Source organism: Phalacrocorax aristotelis, chromosome 17 (assembly GCF_949628215.1).
Source record: "Phalacrocorax aristotelis chromosome 17, bGulAri2.1, whole genome shotgun sequence".
NCBI classification, from domain to species: domain Eukaryota; kingdom Metazoa; phylum Chordata; class Aves; order Suliformes; family Phalacrocoracidae; genus Phalacrocorax; species Phalacrocorax aristotelis.
The window spans coordinates 7,569,760-7,596,724 of record NC_134292.1 but is presented as its reverse complement, the minus strand read 5'-3'; the positions used below and the strand labels follow the sequence as shown (position 1 = coordinate 7,596,724).

Below are 26,965 nucleotides of genomic sequence, written 5' to 3'. Positions count from 1 at the left end.
CCCAGGCCACCTAACACAGATGACAGACTGTAACAGTTTCTGGCAACCACCAACCGAGCGTCACAGGCACTTGCCAAGTCCTTGAGTCATCTAATAAAAATGCAGATTTTTCAAAGTCGACTTTGCTACGTTTTGCGCATATTCCTGTAGGCTTGTGGTCACGATCAGCCTCTCTATGCTGCTCAACTCCTCCAGCAGCTACTATGGAAACCAGGAGCAGCACCTGTTTCTCAAGGGCAGATAGTTCAGGGGGTTGGGTTTTCAGCCACGATTTTGGAAGCATTGCAAGAAAATGCATGTTCAACCAGGACCTGGAATAATTCTTACAGCCCTTCACTTGCAGAGAGTAAAGGAGTTAAACAGGTACCAAGCAGCACGGCAGGGACAACCCCCAACTGCTCCCATCATTCCAAAAAAGAAACTTTAAATGGCTCAGCATGCCAACATCACATTCTCACTAAGCCAATCTTCTCCAGAGCAAGAGGTTTATTAGCTATCTGGGAGAGCACAGCTGATACGGCCTTGGTAGGAGGTGTCGCATGCCACAGCGAGGGGAGATTAATGCGAAGAATTTAAGGTCAACGGTTTGCCCCAGCTGCTATTTATAAAGAGGAAGGAAAGCAGAACAGCAGTATCACCTCTAGGCCTTAAGAAATGTTGTATAGTCAAGGAGAAGATACTGGGAGGACGCACTTCAACCTATCTTCAGCTGCTTCTTCCATCTCCAAACCAGCAAGTTTCAGAAAATTTTGCTCTCTGTTCTAGTGCTGCAGTCCCAGGACCACTGGTGCCTGCCCTCCTCCCTTAGAGGGGAAGGGAGGTTGTAAACAAACCCCTGACAACAGCGCCGTCGCTAATAGGACATGCGGCGTGCCAGGGTTCAGAAATCCAGAGCATATGTAAAAGCCTTAGAGCCTATAGCCTTGCAAAGCCTCTCCACATCTAAAAATAAGTCCTCCTTGCACACTATATGCCCCGTATTGCAGATCTTCCTTTTTAAAGGGAACCTACCTAATGTCATTCCCGGGTGCAGAGATAGGAAGGACACTTTCCACAACTCGGACAGGAGTTAGGTCCAACGCTAACGTTTTAGGTTGACTTGAAAAAAGCGATTTCTTCAGGAACCGTTGATAGATGTAAGTATTTAGTTCATAATACTGGACCTGAAAACATGCAGTTATCAACTATTTACAATTCCAAAAAGCAACCACCTGCCCACCAAACCAAAAAAATGACACCTATCATAATGTTGTGTGGTATTAAAAGGAAGGGGGGGAAGAAACGTTAGAATGTTTCTGCTGAAAATAGAAAAAGCAGAAGTACCCCAAAATGCCCTAACAGGACCAACAAGATAAAACCATCCAATCTGCATGTATTCAGCCAATAGATAAGCTGTTATTTCAAATGCACTTTTCACAGAGCAACAAAAACCCATTACATCATTTAGAGGTTTCGTGGAGGTCAGATGCATCAAATAGAAAAAGTGTTTGTCCAGAGTGCCTCCAGGGCATTCTTTAAAACATTTGCTCAGTATGTTCAAGTATAAACATATGAGAATTTCGCAAACATTATTGACTAAAGCTAAGAGCTACAGGGAAAAAGTACAATCTCATACGTGTTAGCAAAAACCAGAGCTGACAGGAGAATCCAACAGCCAAAGCCACAAGCTGCAAAAATCACTAATGCCTCTGGCTGGAGGTCACAGTTCTAATTCAAGGGCCAGAAGTTTTCCCTATAACCTGAGTTCCATTTTCTGAGTTCTGTAAAATTTACAGAAAGGTAAAAATAGGAGAGCTTTTACTTCCCACCTCTTTGCTGAATGTTACTGCCATGGGAACGTGTTCTGCACGCTGCCAGTTTCTTCTCAGATAATTTCCTATTTCTCCACTAAGCCTCTGGCTCACACATGACTCAGTTTTAGCACTTCAGTGAGATAAGCATGTGCCCCATCCTATACTTAAAATTATCAGGGCAAACTTCAGCCCCTTCTTAAGAGCCTAGGATAATCAGTCATTCTCTTCAATGAAAAATATGCTGGTTTATATCAGGAACCAACTTGAGCTGCTCCCTTTTCTAGGCAAGGGATGAACAACAGAAAGCTAAGCCCAGTACGGGGCTGGTAACCACAGCATACATCTACTTCTTCTAGATCCAGGGAGATAAACCCTTCCAACACAAATAACCTCAAGGCAGACAAAATAGTTTAATATAGAGCAAGAACAAGTGTTGCATAAAAATAAGCAAAATCTTTTTCTTAAAAAAAAAAGGTCTGAGAACTTGTATTTAAAAGAAAAGCTGTTTGTATACTGGTCATGCAGGTGACTCATGGAACACCGGAGCTACGGCACAGTGCTACAGGAGAGTCCAGGATGTTCTTAGCTTCTCCATCCACTAAATCCAGAGGAAGATCTGTGGAGCAAGAAAAAAAAACCAACAGAGCAATGGGTGCTAGAGTCTCCCCCAGGCAGTATTAATTCAGCACATCTCTCAAACAAACTTCCAGCCTCCCTAGGATCAGAAACTTATGAGAACGCATTGGTATTTCCAGCAGCTTTTACCTGAGACTGCATCAACACTTACTAACTAGATATAATTATGCTTATTCTAGAGCCTACCATCTGGAGATACACATGCTTTCTCTGCTTGACAGGGAAACAAAGTAAAAGAAACTTGCGGATGACAGAGTTAACCTCATATCTTAGTCCCGTTCTTTAACTGTAAATAAGCATCCTAATTCAGCCAGAAATGTACCCATTTATTTCATTCCTTGCTTCAACCTGACAAATGGACTAGACATTAGATTCACACACACAACTTGAGCACGCACATCATGTGCCTGAGAGGTGGAGAAAAAGCATGATCTAACTGAAAATTCTCTCGTATAAGAAAGCTTAACCTCAGTGGAAAGCACACATTCAGAGCCTGGACTTTGAGGTCTATGCAGTGCCACTAAAAAGGAAATCAGAACTGGTATGTTCCTGCTACTTTCAAAGCTTGCTCTTGCAAACCATTTAACTATTCTAGTCTGGTTCTATTTGTGTTTTTAATGAAGAATTAGACACAAAATGGTACTTACGTGTTAGATGATCCAAAACCAAACCCTGAAAGAAAGGCAAGATTAGAAAAATAATTGTTAAAAGGTAAAATGAATGTATAAGATTTGTAGTAAATGTCCCCTCCCACCCACAGATTGAAAAACATTTCTTTCCTCCGTTAGGCCAGGGAAAGAGTGATGGGCAAACAATGAAAGTCAAATCTCCATCTGGAAGAAAAGTGACTTGCCTGGGCTCCAAGGAGGGCTTTGCGTTCGCTGCTAATCAGCGAGGTCCGTTCATTAGCAGCAGCTGCATACAATGTGCCTGGTTTATTCACCTCTCCATGAAAATACGAGAACTGCTTTCTTAAGATGGAGTTTGTGCTTAATGCAAGCACATTGTGACAGGCAGACCACCAATGAGCGTATCCTCTCTCAGAGGCTCTGTTCTCAGCCCTGTGTAAATCACTGCAGCTTCACTGGATTATATCAGATAAAAAATTGGCTATTGGTGTTCTAGCTCAATTTTACAGTGCATATTCTTTTGACACTAAGTACTTACATACAGATACCCATGCATACGGTACTGAAGGGATATTAATTATTCCCCAGTATTTTCATTTGAGAAGAAGGAACAACTCTACAAAAAGGGGTGAAAACCACAATCTGATGAGGTGTGCAGAAGAAGTGATTTATTGACATGCCACACAGCAAATCAGTGACGGATTTATGAGATGAAGTCTGAGAAGATGCTACACCCTGCTCCACAGCTCAATTCTGCAGGCCACAGTGCCTTCCTATAGCAGGACCAGGACCAGGCAGATTTCTGACAGGGTGCTAAGGAGTCACACCTGAGTTCCAAGGAAAATCAGAGAACATGGGGCCTGTTAGGTTCATTGTATTTTAGCTTCTCCTACCTCCTCCACCTGTCCCAAAAGCTGAGAATCCACTGCTTTGTGTGCCGAAACCGGTACCCTGTTGCGACAGCGATCCAAATGTTGGGGTATTTTGATTTGCTAGTGTGCCAAATGATGCTGTATTGTTACTGGTACCACCAAACCTGCAGTTTAAACAGAAGATTTGTGTTTGCAAGCATCTTCTCACTTACACTGGAAGTTTGTCCCCATACCCGCAATGGTAACAGTGCAATCCTTAAACGAGGGTACATCAAAAGTGAGACCACCCAATATGAGTAATTATAATTGTTCATTGTGGAAATGGATTTTCTTGTTTGGAAAAGACTTATACATACAAACGCCTGTTCAGCTCCCATTCCTGATGTACACCAGGCAGAAAGGCAAATATGATCATGCTTACACACAGGATACGTTTTCAAGTGCTTGGAAATACCAACTCCAGCCATCAAATGGAATATATTAACTCACCCCTGTGGGCAGTTTTCACCCTTTAACCTGAAATACAACACTGTCATTTCACAAACAGGGCAGCAAATATGGAATTGGTATGAGCTGCTCATGGCTGGAGCACAAAGCAGGGCCCAGATACAGAAACCAGACTCCCAACTCTCACATGGCATCTTACCCACTGCCCACATAAACCATCTGCAGATTTCTCAATCCCTTTCTCTCCCCATCCCATTTTGAACCACACAGTTCCAGTGCTTTCCTGGATCTGCACCTACCTGGCACTTCTCCCCATCACCTTTGGATTACTTCCCTAATTGCTTTTGGGGGACTGAAATAAGGAATGCTGTTATATATGGAAATTGGTCTCCTTTCTCCACCCACTCCATCCAACCAGGCGTAGCAGAGCTATCAGCATGACACACTAATGAGACCATGATATGCATTATGGTTCTCTGCCACCTCCCCCCGCCATACACTTCTCCTAAGCCTGAACATAATAGGAACACTCGAAAAAGGAGCTTCAAGTGTTCCTCTAATGTCAACTGGGCAAAATGCAGACAAAATTTTCAAATGACAAGCTCTGCTAATGCTCTGCCAAGTGCCCATTGCTGCTAGTACGAAGCCAGCACCAGCCCTTCCCTGAGCAGAGAGCGCTGGCCAAGTCAAACAGCACGCCAGCTTTGCAAGGCTGTGCCTCACACTAGCTCCAGTTATTTCTGACTCAAAATACCAACTGACAGCACATTAGCCCACCACTCCATCCATCCAGATGTAGTAGACTTAAAAAAAACCACCACAAAAAACCACACACATCAAACTGTATCTCTTCAGATAAAAGAGAACCCCGTAGCACCGTGACAAGCAATTCACCTGGTAGAGGACATCACCCCTCCTATCCCAGACACTGTCAACCATACACACTACTTCCATATACAGCATTGGATACAATGGGCAATTCAGCGACTTGGCACATTTGGCTCTGCTAACCATCCCCTGTGCCTCTGGTTGGGCTCTTGACCCACGGACCTTGCAGACAACTTCAGCCTCAGAACCACAAATGTGACTTTCTCAGCAAGGGCAGAACAGGTTTTGTAGTTTTTTTTAAAGAAGCAAGATGGGGTGATGCATTTGAGAGCAAGAGGGTTTTTTTACAGTGCTCCATCTCCTCAGGACTATGCCACTAAACACACAAATCATGACCACCCGGTGGAAGGAAGAGGAGGTGAAAACAGTGACAAGGAAACTTGTGGTTCAAACTGCTTCTTTCAGTTGCAACTAGAACAACGTGCCCGTTGAAAAACGCTAAGCGTAGCGGGAGTAGAGAAACAGCTTAAGCTATGGACAGATTGTTTTTTTGTTTTTTAAAACATATAAAAGACATGAGATACTGCCATTGCCTGGTAACAATTTAATCAAACCTATCTTGCCCAGATTTTCAGGTCTTTTGTAAAGCTCCTATACAAAACAGAATTGAGAGGCACTTGAGGTTAGTTTATGAAAGCAAAGAATTATTTGCTCACAAACAGCTGGAACTGCAGACTTTGAAGAAGTGTAGTGGTTTCTATTTTTTGATACCCAAGTAATTTATCAAGTGATGCAGAGTTTTGGGAACTGAAGCAGCAATGAATCTCATGTATTTGAGGTTAGCAGGGTGTTCTCAGGAACGCGGAGCTAATACCGCACAACGTTCTGGCAAGTAACTTCTCTGGATTTGGGATTTTTACAGTTTCACTTCGTGAAAAAGGCAGAAAGGAAGCCCTGCACAGACACTACATTACGCTGCAGAATTAAACTATTGCTCAAAATTTTGTGGTGAAATTTGGCTTTTTGTAAAGCTGCCTGGGAATTCTGCACACTCTTTTAAAGTTTTTAAAAATCAAAATCAAATTCCTCAGGCAACTCTGAAAATATCAGTGACCCCGCACCTTTCTAAGGAAGAAGTTCTCAAAACTTCCCCCAAGTTAAGCCACTGAATTCTTTCTTGGGTGTGCAGACTCCTTATGAAAACCCCCTGCATCACCCCATTGTTTGTTCTGAATCCCATTTTGTCTTTAAGCTTCCAACATTGTCACTGAATGCATCCCGTTTCGGTACAAAACCCTGCAGCACTATGGCTGAAAGTTGAGACTTATCAAAATATCAGTTGAGTTCAAGCTAAGTTGTCCCTACAAGCGCATCCTTCTTTGTGGGGATTTAATTAAGCTGCCTCTATTTTTACCCTGTCCAAAGGGACTCTCCAATTTGCTGCACCAGAGTTCAGGATGTAGCAGAATAACCTAGCTGAAGCCTCGCACAGCTCAGGGGTGCCCTGGCAGATGGGAATCTGCCTAACCCCATGGGGAATTAACAAGTTACGCTTTTGGATGTTCCAATGTGCCTTACGTAAAGGCAGTTCCTCCTGAAACTAAGGGCAAACAGTTGAGGGAAGATACCCAGTTTCCTCTTTTCACTGGAAATTTGTCTTTTTTTAAATTGGGTCTATTCAGTCTGAATATAATTGCAGGGCGTGACAGAGAATTTCTTGCTGAGAAAGTTCATTTGCTGCCTATTGCAGAAGCTGCTTCGCAAGGTTTGAAATTCTGTGTTTGCTGAACAAAACAAGGAATAAAGTGCTGTCTACTCTGGTGCCATGCACAGGCTTAAGAGGTAAAGGAACAGAGGAAAACAATCAGTGTGGGATAAACATAAATCACTCTGGGAGCGCAGGTTGTTACAAGTGCTTCATCCGACCCCTCACAGGTGAGAGAACAGCCTGAATTCACTAGTATCTCTAGCCCAAATCTCACAAGTGGACAAGGCGGCTAGACAGAGTCACAGATAATGATATTTATTATTTTCTTTGCTAGGCATAGTTTGTAGGCCTAGATTTGAACTCATTAAGTGTGCACACAGAAAACACTCCTGCATTCCCTTAGACGCTTGCAAGATGACTCACATTACCTGCTCCTCCCCATCTCTAAAGCTAAAGATTCAACAACGTAGTTTCAGCATTAAAATTAGATCATACACATTTTTTCCTCTGTGGTTAAAGTCTTTGTTTTATACCTTTTTAAAAAAAAATTAAAAGAAACAAACAAATTGAAGACACTTAGAGCTTAGCAATCAATCAAAGAATACATTCTTTACGTTAACGTGATGCAACTAAGCATAATAGCTTTTCTCATGCAAGAATATTGCTTTCCCAAACCCTGTACCCGGGCTGGCTTACCCAAATCCTCCAGCGCTGGCTGCAGCTGTACCCTCGCCGAACACTTTGCCTCCCGTTGAGCCCAGAGGGCTTGAAAAGGTTGGGGCTGAACCGAATGCTGGCACCCCTCCGAACCCAGGGGATCCCCCAAAAGTGGGAGGGCTGCCAAACACTGGAGCAGCACCGAAGCCACCTGAGCAAAACAGAGGCAAAAAATGGACAAGACCATCACAAAAACAATAATGCAGAAAGAGAAGACAAAAACTAGATTTCCAAGCAGACAACCTCCATAATGGGTCTGTTCATCTTATCACACAGACACAGCATTATTTATAACACTAACTGCTGCAAAGCTTCCAAACTGTATAGTATTTTGTTACAAAAGACATGGATAAGAAAAGTGCCTGAATGCATGCAAAAAACTGCAACCGAATTAAGAGACTATCCAGAAGAAAACCACATTCTGGGTCTCTGGAACATCTGAGCACAAGATCAACTCAGTCCCCAGAGCAGTACTAGATGGTGGTAATATACATGCTTGCTCACTGAAGAAGTCTTTTCTTGCTTTATATAAAAAAAGACGAGTATCTTAGTTGTGAGATAACAAGCGTGCACCCATCCTTCATCATAACACTAGCACACCTTTCCAGAAAAAAAAGCTTATGTAGTCAGTTTTAAAGTAAAGCTCTCCTCATCACCATTTAAACAAGTTACTATCTAAAGCAACTGCATATAACAACACAGAACGAGAAGCCTCCTGTAAGGGTCAGCTTCATGAACATTTGCTGCTGTTATATGGTTGCAGTGTTTTACCCTGGCTTCTAATCTAAAGCTCTGGAAGGACGTACATTCATGCAAGTGCTTGAACTGGAAGAACTCCCCAGTGCAATGGGCAAGTCTCCCCCATCTCTTACGTTCAGAGAGTAAACAGCAAGCTTGTTTTTTAGGTGCTCCAGTGATGCAAAAAGATTCAGGAGGGAGGGAATTATCTAATCCTGGTTTAAGTGGTGGAAGCTAAGATGCAATGATTAAATGCCAGGTCAGCGGAACCCCATGATTCCTACAGGGAATTAAGAATTTAACTCTGCTCTTGGCAATTTCTGTTCAGAGTTTAGCTGCCTTCTGCAGCTCTGAAAGGACTTCTACCCAGATTATTTTATTCTATGTTCATCTGCTGATATTATTGGTCTGTTTCTAATTGACGTTATGGAACGTGAAGGACACCTGCTCTTTTGTTTGACTAGGGATGAGGATGGGATACCACCACACATTTTAATACCCTGGGTGAAATTCCAGTCCATGTCAAGGAAATGGATACTGTTTGGCTGTAAACACAAAAGGTCTGGAAAAAATAAATGCTAGGCCTGAATTATTTAAACATAGATCAGATATCTTGTTACCCTTATCTCTAGGAAGTTAGAGTATTTGTCACAGGGACTGAAGCTTTGCTCGGCATATGCTCTTTTGCAATGTATATTAATAAACAGTGGAGACAGGAAAGTGAAACGTGTAAGTAGCGTAACCAGGACAAAGGGGGATTCAAATCAAGTAAACCCTTCCACTGGAAGGGAGAGTGGTGGAGAGGAAGACACACCATTCATTTCAATATTTAGCAAGTATAACCAGAGGAGGGAGTGATCTGAGGGGCTCTGTGTGTGTGGACGTGCCTTCTGCAGAAACCTCTTGAAAATCCTATCTCAAGAATTTTGAAACCAAAATAATCAAAAGCAAGGGAAGTGTCATTGGGTGAATGAAAGAACAACTTCCTTCAGCAATGCCTTTCTCCTCCTCTAGCAAAAATAATAGATGGGAGGTATGCCTGAGACAAGAAACTCAGTCCGCTACCAAGTGGAATGCGGTACTTGAGAGACACCTTACAAATGGCTGCTGGATCTGATTGCATTATCATTATGCTCTCAGCCACTTCACTGAGAGCACGGCTACTGTCCAAGCAGATAGTGCTTCCTCTCAAAGCACTGCTTCCCTAGAGGGAGTTCTTGAGCACCACTGACTCAAAACAACTGCAAGCATGACCAAGCCTCCCCTACTTCCCCCAGCGATGAAGCTTCAACAGACACACTTGGAGCAGAACACCTATCGTCAGCGTTCACTGTAAGAACAGTCTGAGGATAGAGGAAAAAAAGCTTTGCTCTGCCTCACCCTTTGGGGCCCCATTTTTGCCTGGTAATTAAAAAAAATTAACATGTTCATTAGAACGGAATGGCAAAATATCACAGTCAGCACTACTTTTGCGTCTCTTTCTTTGGGCAGGTGACAGTTAAAAGGAAAGATGTTTTGTGAAATTTCCAATATTTGAGTCATTTAACTCAATTTACAGAGGAAACAACAGCACAACCACAGAAGAGAGTATAACAACACATCAGACTGATTTCAAAAGAGAAGGATCTGAAGCATATCTGAGTTTTATGAGGAAGCTTTCCCATTGTAGACACCTGTGCATTCACTCACATGAAGAAATGGGGACAAAAAGGGTTACAAAACCCAGAGTGAATTTTGGAAGATAATATTCCAAGGAAGCAACTACAATAGGAGAAATTTATTCAGTTCCATGTTCCGTACTCTTCATGGTCCGGTACATAAGACCAGAACTAATTCACACAGCTCTCTGCTCTTAAACTGCAGTAGGAATTTCTGGAGTGGACACCTGAAAATGTAGTTTACTGGATGCTTTTCTGCACAGGAGATTGTAAATCTCTGCCTTGAATCCAGCAGCTAAAGTTCCACTCACTAAGCCATTAGCTATTTTTATTTATTGTTCAGAGACAATTCCTGTAGACATACTGAGTCCAGGCTGTAGGTGTCTAAATGGTAGAATACTCTACTAAATAATTCACAGATAAGCGTGGGTGTTCATAGTGGGTGGACTGAGGAAGTACCTGCTTTGTTTGGACTGGAGAACCCAAAGCCTTGAGATGCCACACTTCCACCACCAGAGCTGAAAGTGCCCGTGGGCTTCTGTTCTCCAAATGATGAGCTGCCGAATCCAAAAGTCTTTGCTCCGCTGTTTCCAAATAAGCTAGAAGAATCTGGGAAGATGAAGAATACTTGTGAAGCTCATAACAGATAATATTCTACATTACATTTCATTAAGTGTATCAGGAGAAAGGGAAATGCCTTTTACTTCCCCAACCCCCAAGCACAAAAAGAACACCACACTGAAAACAGCACTCTGCAGAGAGGCCAAGTTTTCCCCCTGTTCCTACAGGACTTTGTAGATCCACCAAGATCCATTCTGGATCTGATGGACCACTAATAACCCTTTATTGCTGCAATCTAGCAAATCACACCAATGGATGATTTGTTGAGTTGCATCCTGTGCTGCAGTCACTAAAAGACAATCCCTCAAGTGAGAAATCACAGCAGCTAGAATCAGTCTCCCTTGACAAAACAAATATCCATCCACCGCAAATTAAAGATTCATGATTTTGGCAACGGCTGGTATTTCTTAACATGACCGTCTAACAGGACCTTGAAGTAGGAGCCAAACTTTTCCAGCCTTACTGAGAAATAACTCAAGTTTTTATCTTTCACAAGGCTACCCAGATTTTTAGCATCTAGTGGCAGGACACAGAATAACCAAACCTTTTCTCTGGTGAACCATCTGTTTTATTTCATCACCAAATGAAGCATTGCAATAAAGGAGGACTAAATTAGTGAGGTTAGAGAACCAACCTCAACCATTAATCCCAATGGATCATTAAAGACGTAGTAAAAGAAATAGATTTGTTCTCCCAAGACTTCTGCTTGATGCAGCTTCATGGCTACTTCCAGCCACTTGCAGCTCAGTCTTCAACTTTCCTTTGTTCCCTGCTTTTACATCTTCCCCTTTACTGCTTGCCCTTCTTTGTGCGTTCTACCTGCTGGACTCCTCCCCTTCTGCTTTCCCTTTCTGCCAAACCCAAGGCACCAGTGATGAAATAACGAAGCTGGGCAGTCATTAAATAAAAGCCACAGTTAAATCATTATGAATACCTTTTGTGACATACAGATGTATGTAACAAGTGCAGATCTGCACTAGCTGCACACGGAAGGCACAAGAGAGCCTGCTAGTACTTCAAACCAATTGCTACAGCAGACAACGGCATACATACATCTGAGCTCAAATTTTAGAGTACTCCAAGACCTGTTAGCCCAGAAAACTCAAGACTCATGCATTTTCAACTTGACTCTGGCATAAAAAAAAAAAAAAAAGAGAGATCTCTTTACACTCATAGACAGTGACTGATTCTTGCCTTTACAGTTAATCCTTTATAGCTTCTAGAAAAAATTCCTAATAGTCCGTTAAAGTCCCTGGTTCAAAGGAACCTGCAGGTAGCTTTAATGTATTCTTAACTACTTTTCACGCCTCCTTTCGTTAGGTTGGTTGGCTGGGCAAGAAGCAACATGTGGGAGGGCTGGTGTGGTACTTCACATGCAGACTGATTTAGCTGAAACACACATGCGGACTGATGCCTTTTAGCTGACAACTGGAGCAAAAGAAAGGACAAGTGCTGAGTGCCTCCTCCCAAAGAGGGCTTTCGCACAATTCCTCTCATCTACCCAGCTTTCATGGTGCTTGTATGAGTTTATCTGTAAGAGATCCACCCTATCAAATTTGGATAAAAACTGATAAAAGGAACTCCATAATTCTGCTTCCTTACCAAAACAGACTACATGCCCAAACCATCCTCCCAATCTCCTGAACCCAAATATCCTCTTAGACATGAAAAATGACTGAAGACGTATCTATGAATTACAGCAAATTTTGATACAATATCTTGCACATGCTGCATAAAGATAGCCATTTTCAGGACAAAGCTGAGGAAACTGCTATCCTTCATATACTTGCCACCTCGGTTTCTCTTGAGCATAGGATTCTGAACAATTTTTAGTGTTAGGGCAGATGAGAAATAATTAAAGCTTTCTAACTTCCAACCAAGTTGGAAGCAGAAATTCAGTGACAAGAATTTAGAGTATTCAATTTTAAAGAAGCATTTGGCCAAGAATTCCGTACAGAATATAGATATTCTTCACACTTCTTGCATCTGCTTGCTTGTTTCAATGGCTTCCCTACTTGCTTTCCATAAACCTAAAAGAAAAATTCCAGATTACACATCACGCATACTGTCTGGTACCACGAGAAGCATTTCATGTTAACACAGAATTTACTCAAAGATGACCAACAGCAGAAAAGCAGATGGGATCGCAAAAGCAGATGGAAATCACAGCACATTTCGTATGCTTGTTTTGTTCACTTACTCTGTGAAGCTGCAGATCCAAATCCTCCACTGGAGGAACTGAAGGGATTCTTATTGGCTGCATCCTGACTTGGCTTTCCTCCCAAACCACTGAAGAAGCCTCCATCTCTCCCACCACTTCCAGCTCCAAACAAGCCTCCGCTGGAAGATGATGGCTGCTAGAACACAAAAAGGACAAAAAAAGGGATTTAAGTGAAGTCAAAGCAGCACATGCCCCCAAGGCTGATTTTTCTGTCTGGCCTACTCCTCTGGATGCATGAAGGGGCTGATGAACCAGCAAGCAATTACCTCCCAACACTAATGCAATCGAATTTTATTTAAGTCTGTCTTAAACCTTGTCCATGGTAAAGAATAATGCCTTTGAAACTTGCCCTACACTGTCCACTTTCCACTTAGCATGCAACAAAGGCAGGTCACTTACCGCATCTCTATCTTATCTCGCATGTGATAAAATATTTGTCTCTATACCCCTTGAAAGACATTCATGCAGATGCCGCTTTGGTGCCCACTGCAAATAGCAAATCTCTTTGGTGCAGACTGTGACACTTTTTATAGAAAGTATCAAATTCTGTCTTTTTTTTTTTTTAATATATCAGAAATAGGTAGGGAACCCTGAACAACTCCACTACACATAATAGTCCCTTGTTTCTACAAAAGCAATAAATACTTGCCTGGCCGAAGACGGTGCCTCCAGTATTAGCTGCTTGCCCAAACACAGAACCTGTGTTACTAGAACCAAAACCTGCTAGGAAAAGAAAGGAAAATAATCCACCAGAACTACTACTAGGATATAAGACAATTCAGGGAGGTGACACTAGTCCAGAACAGGGAAAGGACAGGTCTCCCATGCCAAAACATAGGGATACAAATGATGTTACCAAATGTATCTAGGTTAGACAAATTTAAAGTATGTGCCATCACACAAATAATAAATTAAATTGAAAGCTTATTTGAAAGTCATTCTCCTTTTCTCTTCAGCAAACTTAAAAACAAACAGAGAATAGAAGGCTTTTTCACTTTTGGGATTGTTGCTAACAATATTAGAGAATTGGATTTCTTTTAACGTTGCTATAATAATGCTGCAAGTCATGAACTGTAGCATTCTGATTTCCCTTGTGTAAGGAGAATCTGAGCTTTGTTACCTAAAGATTCCTGTTATAGATAATGAAATGTTTTGATTAAAAAAAGAACTCCCCATTCCATTTCCCAGTTCACTTAAATGTGCATTTTGTAATAAAACTTGCATTTCTATAATTAGGAGCACCTTTCTCAAGCAGAGTTCGCTTCCCCCGATTTAACTATTCTCTGTTACTGTAGTTAAAATGAGCAAGCAGTTTGCCTACAGTGCCATAATTTTTAATTAAATGAGCCTAATTAGTTTTTCTTCCTTGGAAATACATGTTCCCTATTATTACTATGTACTTTTCACTTTTCCCTGGGAGCTCTCTGACGATTGTACAGACAAAGCTTTGGAAAAAAACCAAAAATGTATTGTAGCAATGTGGAGAACAAAAAGAGACTGACAAAGAAGGTTTGGTCTGTGCAAGTATTCAATTTAATTGTGTAGACAGGTAGCTGATGGTCATGTTACCACTATATGTAATTTCGAGATGTTTCCAAATCCAAAAACAGATTTAACAGACCAGTTCCTAGCTGACCCATCGCTTTGTTGGCTTAAATGCTTTTTGCCATCCCAGACCACGATACAGTACTGTACGTGGCGTATACATCCACTGTTGCATGTGCTTAATGCAGACCACTGCAGGAAGTGCTGCATCTGTATTCATTGCCTTGATTATGGTCTCAGAGCTGCCTTGCCACTTCAGTGTAACAATTTACAACAACATACTGGTTTAAGATCTTTTACACTATGCTGAATGCAACCCACTTACTGTGCAACAGGCAGGACAACACATAATTCAAAATTAAGTAAAGGTAGAGTTCTAAGTATAAAATGAATGCAAGACTGGATTGAAAAGGCTACATTCAGAGGCCTACTGATGAATAGTGAAGCAAAGCAAAAGCTTCTTTGGCCTCCAACATTAGCCTCCCCCTCACACACACTGCAGCTCCTATTCTTACTAACTGGGGGAGGGGGAGAACCCAAAGGAAAAAATAGAAACCCAACAAACCAAAAACCATGAAGTGGCATAGGGGAAAAGAAAAGTCATTAAAAAACAGCGATACACTGCTCTCCATACTTCAGCCAGACAGCACCATTGGGATATCACATCTCCTTGCAATTTATTCTTACCTGAAGCTTGGCAGAAGCTGAACCCAGCAGATGACGTTGTAGTAGTAACGGCGGCAGCGCTACCAAAGACGGATCCCCCTTGCCCAAAGCCAGTGTTCTGCCCAAACACTGGAGGGCTGCTTTGTCCGAACAACCCACCTCCAGTGCTGGCAGATGGCTGTCCAAAGGAAAAGGAGCTGGCGCTGTTGGTGCTAGCTGGGGCTCCAAAAACATTGCCACTGCTCGAGGCTGCTGTGGAAGCCGCTGGCTGGCCAAAGGCCGGCATCGTCCCAAACCCAGACTGGCTAAAGGTAAAACCACCTGAAGAACTGCTTGCTGGTTGCCCAAAGGTTGGTGCTTGTCCGAAGGCTGGCTGACCAAACCCCCCAGTAGTGGTGGTGCCAAAAGCAGAAGTACCAAAACCTGAGCTGGCAGCCTGTGTGGTAGCAGTAGCAGTGGACAAGGTACTGGTGGTGAGTTGCCCAAATGGAGAGGATGCTGTGGTACCTGCTGGTAGTTGTCCAAAAACAGGTGGTGTGGAAGGGGTGGCAGTTGTGTCACCAGCAGGCTGGCTAAATGCTGAGCTGGAAGAGCTGGAACTCGGAGGCTGAGAGAACACTGAGGAGCCTGCAGAAGTGGGGGCAAACACAGAGGCACCAACCGCTGGACTCTGAACACATGTAGTAACATCAGAGGTAGCAGCCAATGCACTTGTGGCTTCTGCAGGAGAGGCAATGTTTGCTGTGGAGGTTGTTGCTGAGACATTCTGATCTGGCGGGGCAGACGCAGAGATGGTGGGAGGCACTGGTGCCTTCAAATCACTCGTGGAGGCAGGAGTAGCAACTGCATCAGGGGGAGGTGCTGCCAACGTGGTACTAGAGCCCGCAGAGACGGTGTCCCCGGTTGTGGCCTGGGGTGAAGCAGGTTCTTTAATGGACTCTGAAAGCTGTACTTGTGGCTGTGGTGACTGCGTCATTGGAGGTGAAGACCCAGCTGATACGGATTCATTTTCAGATGGCTTTTCTGACACAGACGGTAATTTGGCATCCCCTGCACCCTTACTAGAAGTTGCAGCAGGGACAGCAGCTTGTGATGAACTCAAGAAACTTCCAAATGAGAGGGACGTTGAAGCAGAGAGAGTAGAAGGGGTAGAGGTGGATGTGCTCATACTGTTTGCTTGCTGAATACCAAATGAAAAGGTGGGTTTGTTGCCACTAGAGCCTCCAAGATTAAATACCCCAGAAGACCCGGTGTTGGTTAGCTGGACATTGCCAAAGAGACTGCCTGTGGCACTAGTGCTGATGGACGGGGATGCCGTGCCAGCTGGTGTGACTGCTGTTGAAGCAGCTTCTCCTGCTTTTCCTAATGACAGGGGAGCACCAAAAGTAAACCCAGAAGGTATTGTAGATACTTTAGTTGACTGTGCTCCTGCAGCACTGGTAGATGGTGCTTTAGTGGTGGTCTTGGCATTATCATCTACCTGACCAACCCGTAGTCCTGAGAAGCTCCCAAGAGTTTCCCCAGCTAGATTGCTCTGAAACAAGAGATCTCCCGGTTTAGATGGAGGGATATCCAACTTGCCAGAGGCTGTGGAGGAAGCAGAAGATGTTGTTGCAGCAGGTTTGTTTGACTGGGTGCCATCTGCTGAGGAGGTATTTCCTACTAAGGCTCCTGAAGCACTTGCTGGCTTGAGGGACCCAAAAGCAAAGGAGCTCTCAGGGACTACTCCAAATTTGGAACCCCCAGCAAGCGAAAATGAATCAGTCTGGGTGGACTCTTTACCAGGGGCTGTCAGTGAGAGAGATAGAAGTTACAAATTGAGCTACAGTATGCAAACCTCATTTATCATTCTTACAATAGCATGCCTTAGTGCTTTACAATTGTTAGACAGTGCTCTTGCCTCAAAACTATAAAGCCTCTGACCATCAGGTAACTGCCACTGCCATGTGCATTCAGGAGACAAGAGTGACATTTGAAGCCTTTATGGATAAGGTTGCAGTGACAAACACTGTTACTTTCATGTCATAGCCTCCACTTAACCATCCTTCTCTCTGTCTACAGACAATTTCAGCCTTTGGCTCCTATCTCTTTCAACAGTTTGATAAAAACATAGAAGACCTGGTTACTACAGACCATTTACTGTTAACTCCATTTTCACCCTGTCTTACTTGGTTCAGCTAAACAATTCCTGACATTCACTACAGAAGTGTCTGTTTAAACCAATGGCTCAGAACAGAGGTTGGGTCATAAAAATACTTTCTGGCACTTGAAGAGTCTTCTACAGAATCAAATCTTTCTTTACAAATTCAACGATTTATAGACCACTGACCAGTTTCTATGCAGCCTGCTTTCAGCTTTGAAAGACTCTCAAATGTAATTGCCAAAGCAGCTCCACTTATAAGATACACTGCTGTCCAAGAGTGAGAAACTGCTCAAGTTTTAAGGGAGACCAGACTAGTTTTATTTGATGTCCTGCCACTTCATTTTTGAGCACCACACACACACACACACACACACACAAATTCTGACTTGAACACATTGCATTGGTGTTTGGACTATGGGTTGATTTGGACAAGGTACAGGAAATCTGCATGGAGGTCAAATAACAAAGAGCACAAACTTCTTAGCACAGCTGGCATTATTCTTGTGTTTTACCCTTTAAGTATATGAAATATATTTAAGTATATTAGTAACTGACACTGAATAATGTAGCATTTGTTTCCTACTGAGGCACTGAAATTCTTTCTGTTACCAGCTAACAGATGCAAAGGTGCTCCCTACCATTCCACAGAGCAGTGTGAAGTAACTGCCACAATGCTATGGGTCACAAGTCTGTCTCTCACACCTCCCACTCCTCCTTTAATCAGTGTTAATTACCTAACCTTTTACATTAGCTAAATCTTCAAGTTTTAAGCCAAGTTAGTTCTCTCTGCTTAACATCAATAGAGTATTAGTAGCATTGCTGTGGCTGTGATGGTCACAGAAGAAGAGATCTTTTATTAGAGCAACCAATAACATTGGAAGCAAGTTTTTGACCATACAACCTCTTTTGCGAGGCTGAAATTAGAGGCAAAAAACTTCAAAATTATAAAGCAGTCCCCTTTTTCCAGACCAGGCAAATATGGTCTACCTATGAAACGGAAAGGCAGCCTATATATTATCAACTCAGTTTTAGAAGCAACACAAAGCCATCCCAAGCATTCCTCTCCCATCACTAAACGCTCATTCCATTTAATGACAGTTTTCTGTGTCAGACCACCTCGGCAACTTTAAATCTACAGATTACAGACAGCAGAGGAAATGACTACAGATGTTACCCTTTTCATAAACTAGTACGTCCTAGATGTTCTTGGCAGCAAATATTTTGCTTACTCTTAATTGAAAGGCAGGTGGCCTGGATTTCTGTGCATTACAGGGCATAATCCAGCATACGTATATAATGTTATTGCAGCTACTGCAATTTTAATAATAGAACTGCAACATAAACCAAGAACCACACAAATTAGGAAGAGTAAGCATTCTCTTAGCAGGGAAAAGATGTCGTTTGCACTCTCTTCCAAACTAACCTTGCGAGGAAGCGAGGCTGGGCAGTGTTGGTGATGAAGCAGCTGATGTGACAACACCAAAATTAAATCCAGACCTAGGAGAAAAGAGGAGAAAGGGAAATAATGACACTTAGCTCAGAGTGTTGAAACTTCCAACCCCATGACTGAGACTCAGATTTCCAATACAGACCTGTACAAAGTCAGGCACAAGAACAGTTTCTCCAATAAGTAAACAGGCAGACAGAAGCACGCAAACAGACTCCATTTGTTTCCCCTCTGACAAGGCTTCTAGAGGGCTAAAGAGAGTCAGGTTCAAAGCTCTTTGACCACCCCTCATTCTCCCATATTCTTCCTTTTCTGCTGTATATTTCTTCCCCATTCAGCTCAGTAGCAGTCACCATGCACCAAATCCTGATAGCTTTTCAAAGACTAGGAAGAACAGAAGCCACAGTGGCTACTAGAGTTTATTTAGAAGAGCTAAAAGGTAAGAGACAGTGCATGTACGAAAGGGAATAAACGGATACTACCACCTGTCAAAAAGGAGATCACTCACAGCAAGCCAGAAATTAAAAGTTTTAATGACTATTTCACACTGAAAATAGTCTGTCTTGCAAAAACTGCTGTGATCTTTCATAATAAGCACTGGGGTCCTCCAGAGACCTTCATTCCTGAGGCTTTTTAAGTTTTCTCTGATTCTCAAACACCAGCTGCTGATACAGAAGTCAGGCCATGTAACTAAGACATCACTGACAACGGCACTGTATTTAGCATATGGTTCACAGACTGAGGCACTGCAGCCTGGGACAAAGGCAGGGTTTGTTTGCTTTTTGAATCTGAATTTCCATCTTGTAAAAGGACTATTTTAGCCCTTTGAAAGGCACAGCAAGCCGTTTGGGTAACATCCACTTGACAAACTTGCAGAGAAATGGTTAAGACTGAAAGAAATGAGCTATTTGAAAATATGGGTGTTCTGAAATACTTAATGTTACCCATTTCCTAAAGAGAAAATCACTTGAGTATTAGATAGGTAAACATGCAGAATTTCAAACAATCCTTTAAGGAGTTTGGGGTTTGGGGGAGAGGGACATGATCAAAGAAATATTTTTGTCATCCCTGAAAAAACACTCCATAAGCGAGATTTCAGAATAACTGTATGTTCATAACATGCACCTTGCTTTGTGTTACTGTTATGTAACAGAAATCACCAGATGGCATGGGGACTCTCTAGTCACCTTCATGAACAGACTACTTTTCAAGCCAAAACATGGAAATTTTTCTGTTGTACTAAAATAATTCAACAAGTTTGACCATCAACACAAATTTCAAGTCCTAATCAGGAATTCCTGAACTTCTGTCTCTCAAATCTCTGCCAACATTTGAAACCCGTATAACGCATGCCCAGGTTAGGAAACGCAGCATCATTCTCCTTGGAATCCATCTTCAGAGGTGACAAGTGTTAATATCACCATGTTCAGGTTCTTTCCTCCTCTTCTCTGGGAGCAGAAGCTCCCAGTGATCAACCTCTTCCCCTGCTGCTGTAAAAGCCAAAGTCCGTTCTCACATGCCTCTGCACAACTAGCAAGTTGATGGGATGGTTTTCCTGCTACTGCTCTTTGTTCACTAGATAAAGAACATGTTTTAAAACTAACTCATTTTGCTCTTCCTTAACCCCAACATACAAGATACAGCATAAACGTTCTTCTCCAATTCTATAAGATGTGATGTGCACTCAAAGACAGTCAGTGAACCCAATGCATCAGACCATGAGTGGGTGCTTTAACCACAGTCATACTGCTCTAATCTCAAATCATCAGCTGATGATGAGAAATACCAGTACACATAGGGTATGATTTGTTCAACAGTCTACTATAGATAAACCTAAAAAGCCAGTGATTATTTACTCTTGATTAATTACAGACTGAAAAACCTCAAAGCAACACAATATTGTGTGCAATTCTCACAGACCTGCGGACCTCACTCAGGTAGGCTTCCACAAACAAGGTCTTCCAATAAGTCTGGTGCAACCCCTGCCCTCCCAATCTAACATTTGCAGGCGCCATTTCACAGTATTATGCAGCTTGTAGGTAACACTTGCTGTAACAGCCAACACTCATATTTAACATCAACTACAAAGAAATCTTAATATTCATACAGACCCCACAGAAGAAAACGAGAATGCTTTGTTAAGCTGTGCAGTTGTTGCTTGTACTGATGTCACTGTAGAAGATGTCACAGCTGTAACTGTTTTTACTGTCCCTTGTCCTGTAAGTTACAAGAACAAGCATTACTAAAAAAAAAAAAGCATCTTGTCATCCAACTGTCAGAAAAGGAAGGAATAGTTTGTACATGTAGCCTGCAACTTTATCAACTGGAAACAAAGCCTTTTTGCCACTTATACCACGTCTGATATTTGTACACAGAAGCATTCCTGCTACTGCTACAGTGTCAGAGAACATATGAATTATTTCAAAGATTAAGGCAGTAACATATATGAGATTAGACCAAAGATAGGTGTCATCATCTTGCAATAAAAATTAAACAATAAAAATCAAGAAATCCTTGGTAAAATCTCTCATCAACATATCAAAACATTTCAAGTAAAAAGGAAGTGCTATCAAATTCAAAAGCTGACATTTTCAATAAACCAAAATTTGAGAAGCATTTGCCAAGTCAAATATGATTCCTGGCTATTTTTACTGCTTCTTACCCCTGGCTCAGAGACAACCTACATCCACGGATTAAAGGCAGAAGACCAATAGAGATGGATTTCAGACATTTATGCAAGAGGCTTATAAAACCATGTCCAATGCAAGCATTATTATCTAATACACATTAAAAATCAATTCCTTCCTTCCCTAAGTGTTTCCTCTTCCTCCATTTGCACCGAATGATGTAAACTAAGTATTCCTTTCCTTATAAGCTTCTAAACTGTTTATGACTGATCACAGTATCTGAACTGGCTTTGAAGTTGGTCATACAGCTCAATGTACAACATTGAACCTGATTTAGTTCATTTCAAGCTAGTTCAGGTACTCCTATGGTGCTGCATATTTAAAAATCAAACCAGCATGTTTAAACGTTTAAAAACAGCATGATTTTCATGTTTAAAAAACAAAACAGCAGCGATGGCTGCCTTTGATATGCTGTCAAACCGCAGTAGCCTTTGCTAGATGTGCTTTCAACATTTCCTCATAAGCATTCCACGTTCTGAGTTCACTCTGAACAAGGAATTGTGTCACTGAATTCTAGATGCAGGCACAGAAACAAAACACAGGGCTGTATACAAAACCACTCTCCTGCTCTTCTGTACCTTGGTTTTTCAAATTCTCTCCCTCGAGACGGGCACATCAGCCTCGCAGTGGAGGCAAATCTTTTTTCCTCAGTGTCTTCATTCTCTGGATTGCATACCCTGACAGGTGGGAAGAGACATCTAGGCCTCATTTCCACCTCCACTAAAGACAACTTACCTGAGATTTTGTTGCCAGATGATGTTGGACCAGCTGTAGATGCCATAGGACAGGGTGCACACACAGTGGAAGGTGGAGTCTGTCCCTTAAGTGAGCTTGTTAGAGGCGTCTGAAAACACAACACCACTTCAGGTCAGTGCAGTCTGTCCATTAACAAAGGTCCTTCTGACCTCGGTCTGGCATTATGAGTCATACAATGACTTAAGAACCAACTAGAGGAAGGTGGTCAAAGCACTTAGAAGTGCCCTTCAATCTTGGTCCCATTATGTCTTGACACTTAAATACAGGGTCAATACTAGAACTTTTTCAACAAGTCTCTTGCAGAGGCCAGTAAGCCTCCATGGGCAACAGTTCAATGATTCCAGGGACAAAGACTGCTGCATGTTTTTTGATGTGCGAGCATAAAACTTAGCAGCTTCTATAAGAAACCTATAAGAACCTATAAGAAACGTTTTCAGTAGAATAACAGGATAGGTAAACTACACTCTCCCTTAATCGCCTAGCGCTTTTTTTTTTGTGTGTGAAATTTAGGAGTATCTATCTAACATAGTTTCCTTGGTTGTTAGTTGCAGCCCTTACTGCTGCAAGGCTGTGACCATTAGAAAGCTGCAAGTCTTCAAATGAGTGAAAAGGCAAGACATAACAAAGACATGGCTGGCACCACACTGTCGAGGTCACAGATAAATAAATGGGTTTGCCAAGAACGCAGGACAAGCTGTGAAAAAGAGATTTTAGATTACCCGTTCACCAATAACTAAACCCCAAACTGTGCTGAGCATGCCCATGTACAGTATTGCCCAGGGAAAGGGTTCTGTAAGATACCTGTTTAGCTTGATTTGTAGCAACAGTTGCCAAAACTTGGTGGACTGCCTGGGCTGCAGAGTGAGGCACAGAGGATCTTAAAAAGAAAAATTAAAATGTTAAATGAATGACTAATCTAAAAGAGGACTTCCTCGCCTCTCAAAAAGCACAGCTTCCTGAAGTCTTGAACAACTGCCGCTATTAAAGATTCCACGCACAACTCCGAACGAACAAATCTGATTAGGGAATAAACCTCTTAAATGAATCGTCCATGTTTAACAAAGGAAGTCTGCAAATGTGTTTAAAGCTCGAGACTTAAACGATCAAGTCTTCCTCACACACTCTTTTCTCTGAAGAGAGTCAGGCCTTTCTATTTTACAGGGAGTTGACAAAAAATCAGCAGGTAAGGGGATTACAATTTTATGCCTAGCGGATAACAAATTTAAGAAGCTTCCTTTATAGTGTGGAGCCCAGACAAGTACATGCAACTCTCAGAAATGCTGAGCAAGGAGACAAATCTGGGGGTGGGGGTGGAAGAACTTCATGTCTTTGAAGTGTAGTATAAACACTAACGAAATAATGGCAAGAACTGTGATAAAATTAATGTACAATCTACATTATAGGTTTGGGAATTTTGACCATGAAATAGATTGCACATCAGAGCCCGCAGACAATTGCTGCAGAATGGCAGCTACTCCTGGGGGGAAGCATCCTACCTACATGCTGTGGGCCATTAACACACCAAATCACCATAACTGGGGAGCATCTCCTCAAGTCTGGCTCACCAGGTTCAGCAGCTTAAATGGCCAATCCCAGAAGCTTTCAGAAGCTTAAATTCAACACTTATTGCAGTCTCTTGGTGGCAAAGGCCAGTCTTCTCTTACCCTAGCAGGCTCCTTCCATCTTGACTCAGGCTGGGTGTTCCCTAAGGCGATAAGCAATCTCTATGCTACAGAAAGAGCTGAGGCTGCAAATCCCAGACAGTAAGTGAGTCCGGGCATCAGAAGTTATGTACCCCATGAAACATGAGGCCTCCCAAACTGCATTTACTATTTGGTCAGTCACAGGCCGACTCACAGAAATTTCCTACTGTATTACAAAGGAAGGAGAGACACGCATGAAACCCTGATTTTGCATAGCCTTTTGGTCTTGGGTGGGGTTCTGTGCCTTAAACAGCTTTGCTTTACTAGTAAGTCCTTCCTTCCAGCAATGAGCGCTCTCTCTCTACATTGCATGGCCTGGATTTGCCCTCTGCCCGGAGAAAATGTAAAGCAACCAAGGAAAACTTCAGATTAGCACTGGAAAGAGTCCATGTTGGGAAGGTGTAGCTGTAAATTTCAAGTTCATACGAACCCTGAACAAAGAAGAAAAAAATTGAAAGTCTGAAATTCATGATGGGGTGGGACCTTTTCCCCAGAAAAGTCTCAAGATCAATTTACCCACAGCTTCTCTGACAAGGCTATTAAAAACACTGGTTCTGACGTCAGTTGTGGAAAGGGTTTTTTTTCAGCTGAAAACTATATATAAGTAACTAGACTGGGACCACCAATGCACGTAGCCACAGGCCATTGAACAACCGATAACAGCTGAAAAATCATTACTGCTTAACAACCCGAAGAGTGTGCTGTGGCGGCAAAAGAGAGCCAGGATGTCTGAAGTAGCAAAAACTGATGAATTAACTTTTCTGGGTGAATGCGCTTTATTTTAGCTCTGAATCTGACTGGCAGGCACTGTACATTTGGGTAGAATTTTTAAAGAGTACATTTTTATGAGTCAGCTATAAAATAAGACTGTAAAAAGCCTTCAAGATATCAAGCTAGCTGGTGCCCTATAAATTAAGAGAGATCAATCAATATTGCCAGTCTAAAACTACTTGAAAGTAAGACAGATCTTTAACTACAGTTCAGGTGAAAACCAGTCTCAGGTATGTATCGCTCGCTCATGTCCTTGTCCATGTACAGCCAGTATTCTTTACTTTTTCATCAGTTTTGATGAAACAAAGGGTGGAGAATTCTTCCTGGTCATCACACTGCTTTTAGCAAAATTTCCCAAGCAGAGCTGTTCGCAAATTTTACTTTCAAAAGATGTAGCAGTGCTCTTCGCCGTCTCAGTTTTTACTATTTTATTTTCTTCTAAAAGTGATAAAGTTCCCAAACTGTTTCCCAATTACAATGCAGAAGAAACCATGAAGTAAATTTCAAGGTCAGCAGCTGAGTAAAACTCTTCCCTTTTTTGAAAAGCTGCATCAAAGGAATTTCACCTTTTTAATTTGACAGTGAAGAGTATACATACATATATGAAAACTAGAAGTGACGCCACAGCAGAAACTGTTCCAGGAGCTGCATGTATAGCCCACAGTTATACGGATAAAGCATTTGCAACTCCATGCAGACTTACATCAGATTTACATGGCGCGTTTATCCTGCTTTATGGAGTAGGCTCAACTTTGCTCAGACTTTTCAGTCTTTGCCTCCCCAGCCCAGAAACGGCCATGTGTTATCTTGGTCTTAAGCAATAGTGGGAACTTCAAGCAAAGACAGTTCCAAGGTTGTTACGACAACAGGGAAAAGGACCGGTTCTGTGGCTGGTGACAGAGCCTGGTGATAAGACAGAAATCTCTGGAATGAGCTGAGCTGGCTGATGTCTGTAGGAGGCGGAGAAGTAGAAAGCCAAATGTTACAGCTAACTCACAAGAAAACTTCATAAATTCAAGGTTAAATACCAGAAGGCAATATTCACAATTTACTCATGAGGAAGACAGCCTTGCAGCTCTGTATTTTTCCAAAGTGATCGGCCCCTATTGACACCCAACCCTTCAGTCAAAATTCTGGTCACAAAAATTTGAGACAAGTTTCCAGGAAAGCCAGAGTGCAGTTCTCCCTCCCCCAGTGGGAGAATCTGGGAACAGACTGAAGAGGCACAGCTCCAGAGAAGGTTTTCTCTGTAGCGGATGATACAGTAGAAGGAACGACATCTGGACAGCTTAAGGCCACAGACCACACTCAGCAACAGAGGGATGCACTTCCCTCACAGAAAGAGGCAGAACAGAAGTAGTGGCTGGGGAGACACCGGATTCAAAGTACGTATTAGCAGTGAAACTGCTGGATCCCAAAAGGAGGGGATGCACTAAAGCACATTTCACAGACTAATGGAGAAGGAGGTTAATACTGGTCTCATCGTTTGTTCAGGACAAGCTATTAGCAAATCCTTGAATGACCTGGAAAGAAAATATTTCTTCCTTTCATTCCACAAACACAAGACGCTCTTCTAAATGCACCCACCTTAGGCCTTCCATGGTTAGGCTATGTAAAACACTACTACTGCTCCCCACTGGCAGATGTGCTCTATTGCAAGTGCTACCGAAGGCTACCAGAAAGAAGGGGAGCACCCACTCACCCTATTACAGCAGAGACAGCCGGAGCCAATGCACCAGTCTTGAGTTCTCGCACATTTACCACCTGAGGAACGTTCTTCAGAGTTGATTCAGTCAAGGACGTGCTTACAGCTTTAAAGAAAAAAGGAAAAAAAGAGGTAAAGATGATCTCCATATTATGCATTTCATTCAACACAGTGCCTATGAGTAACTCCAGAAGAAATCCATGCAAGTTTCTAGAAGGTATGTGGTTTATCTGGCCGAGAATGTTTGATATGTCAGCCCTCAATAAGGACACCAAAGAAGTGAGCAGCTTTCTGAGAGTTGTGCAATTTTCCTTGTCAGCTGACCAAATCCAATTACTCTTACAAGCTTTCCCTTACCTACGCTGTAACATTTTAGGTTACCAGAAATGACCTGCCTAGTTACACCCCAGCCTCTACCAGAATTCATGTCAGCAGTCCACTTTCTGCACTTACGCTCTCCTTGGGCAAGGAAAATAAACTAATCCAATTACTCCACCGGTAACTGAATTTTGTTTCTTTTCTGCACTGACTCCGCAATACTGGGGAGGCACCGAGAAATGCTTAAAACCAAAGAACAGCATAAATTGGGGAACCTTTCCCCTATCAACTAAAAACCTTACAAGCAGATCCAAGGCTTAACTCAATAGTTCACCGTTAACTTTTCATTAGAATTG

The 26,965-nt window shown here is 42.3% G+C and overlaps 1 protein-coding gene across 6 annotated transcripts in view; it reads right to left on the bottom strand.

Moving 5' to 3' along the window:
- Nucleotides 1–2,184: 2,184 nt before the first annotated feature.
- The window catches only part of NUP214 (nucleoporin 214), a 45,076-nt gene continuing 20,295 nt past the window's right edge, over nucleotides 2,185–26,965 (bottom strand). The window contains exons 24-36 of one of the 6 annotated variants that reach the window (XM_075112440.1): nucleotides 26,289–26,397; nucleotides 22,914–22,989; nucleotides 22,092–22,200; nucleotides 20,781–20,886; nucleotides 18,646–18,719; nucleotides 15,101–16,867; nucleotides 13,518–13,591; nucleotides 12,848–13,004; nucleotides 10,486–10,635; nucleotides 7,610–7,781; nucleotides 3,952–4,094; nucleotides 3,077–3,101; nucleotides 2,185–2,409 (exon numbers count right to left, since the gene is read on the bottom strand). In XM_075112440.1, coding sequence (XP_074968541.1) covers nucleotides 2,376–2,409; nucleotides 3,077–3,101; nucleotides 3,952–4,094; nucleotides 7,610–7,781; nucleotides 10,486–10,635; nucleotides 12,848–13,004; nucleotides 13,518–13,591; nucleotides 15,101–16,867; nucleotides 18,646–18,719; nucleotides 20,781–20,886; nucleotides 22,092–22,200; nucleotides 22,914–22,989; nucleotides 26,289–26,397 — 2,996 coding nt within the window. In that variant the 3' untranslated portion in view covers nucleotides 2,185–2,375. The remainder of the gene's footprint in view (nucleotides 2,410–3,076; nucleotides 3,102–3,951; nucleotides 4,095–7,609; nucleotides 7,782–10,485; nucleotides 10,636–12,847; nucleotides 13,005–13,517; nucleotides 13,592–15,100; nucleotides 16,868–18,645; nucleotides 18,720–20,780; nucleotides 20,887–22,091; nucleotides 22,201–22,913; nucleotides 22,990–26,288; nucleotides 26,398–26,965) is intronic. The other 5 variants (XM_075112442.1, XM_075112441.1, XM_075112443.1 and 2 more) reach the window with 5 other exon arrangements.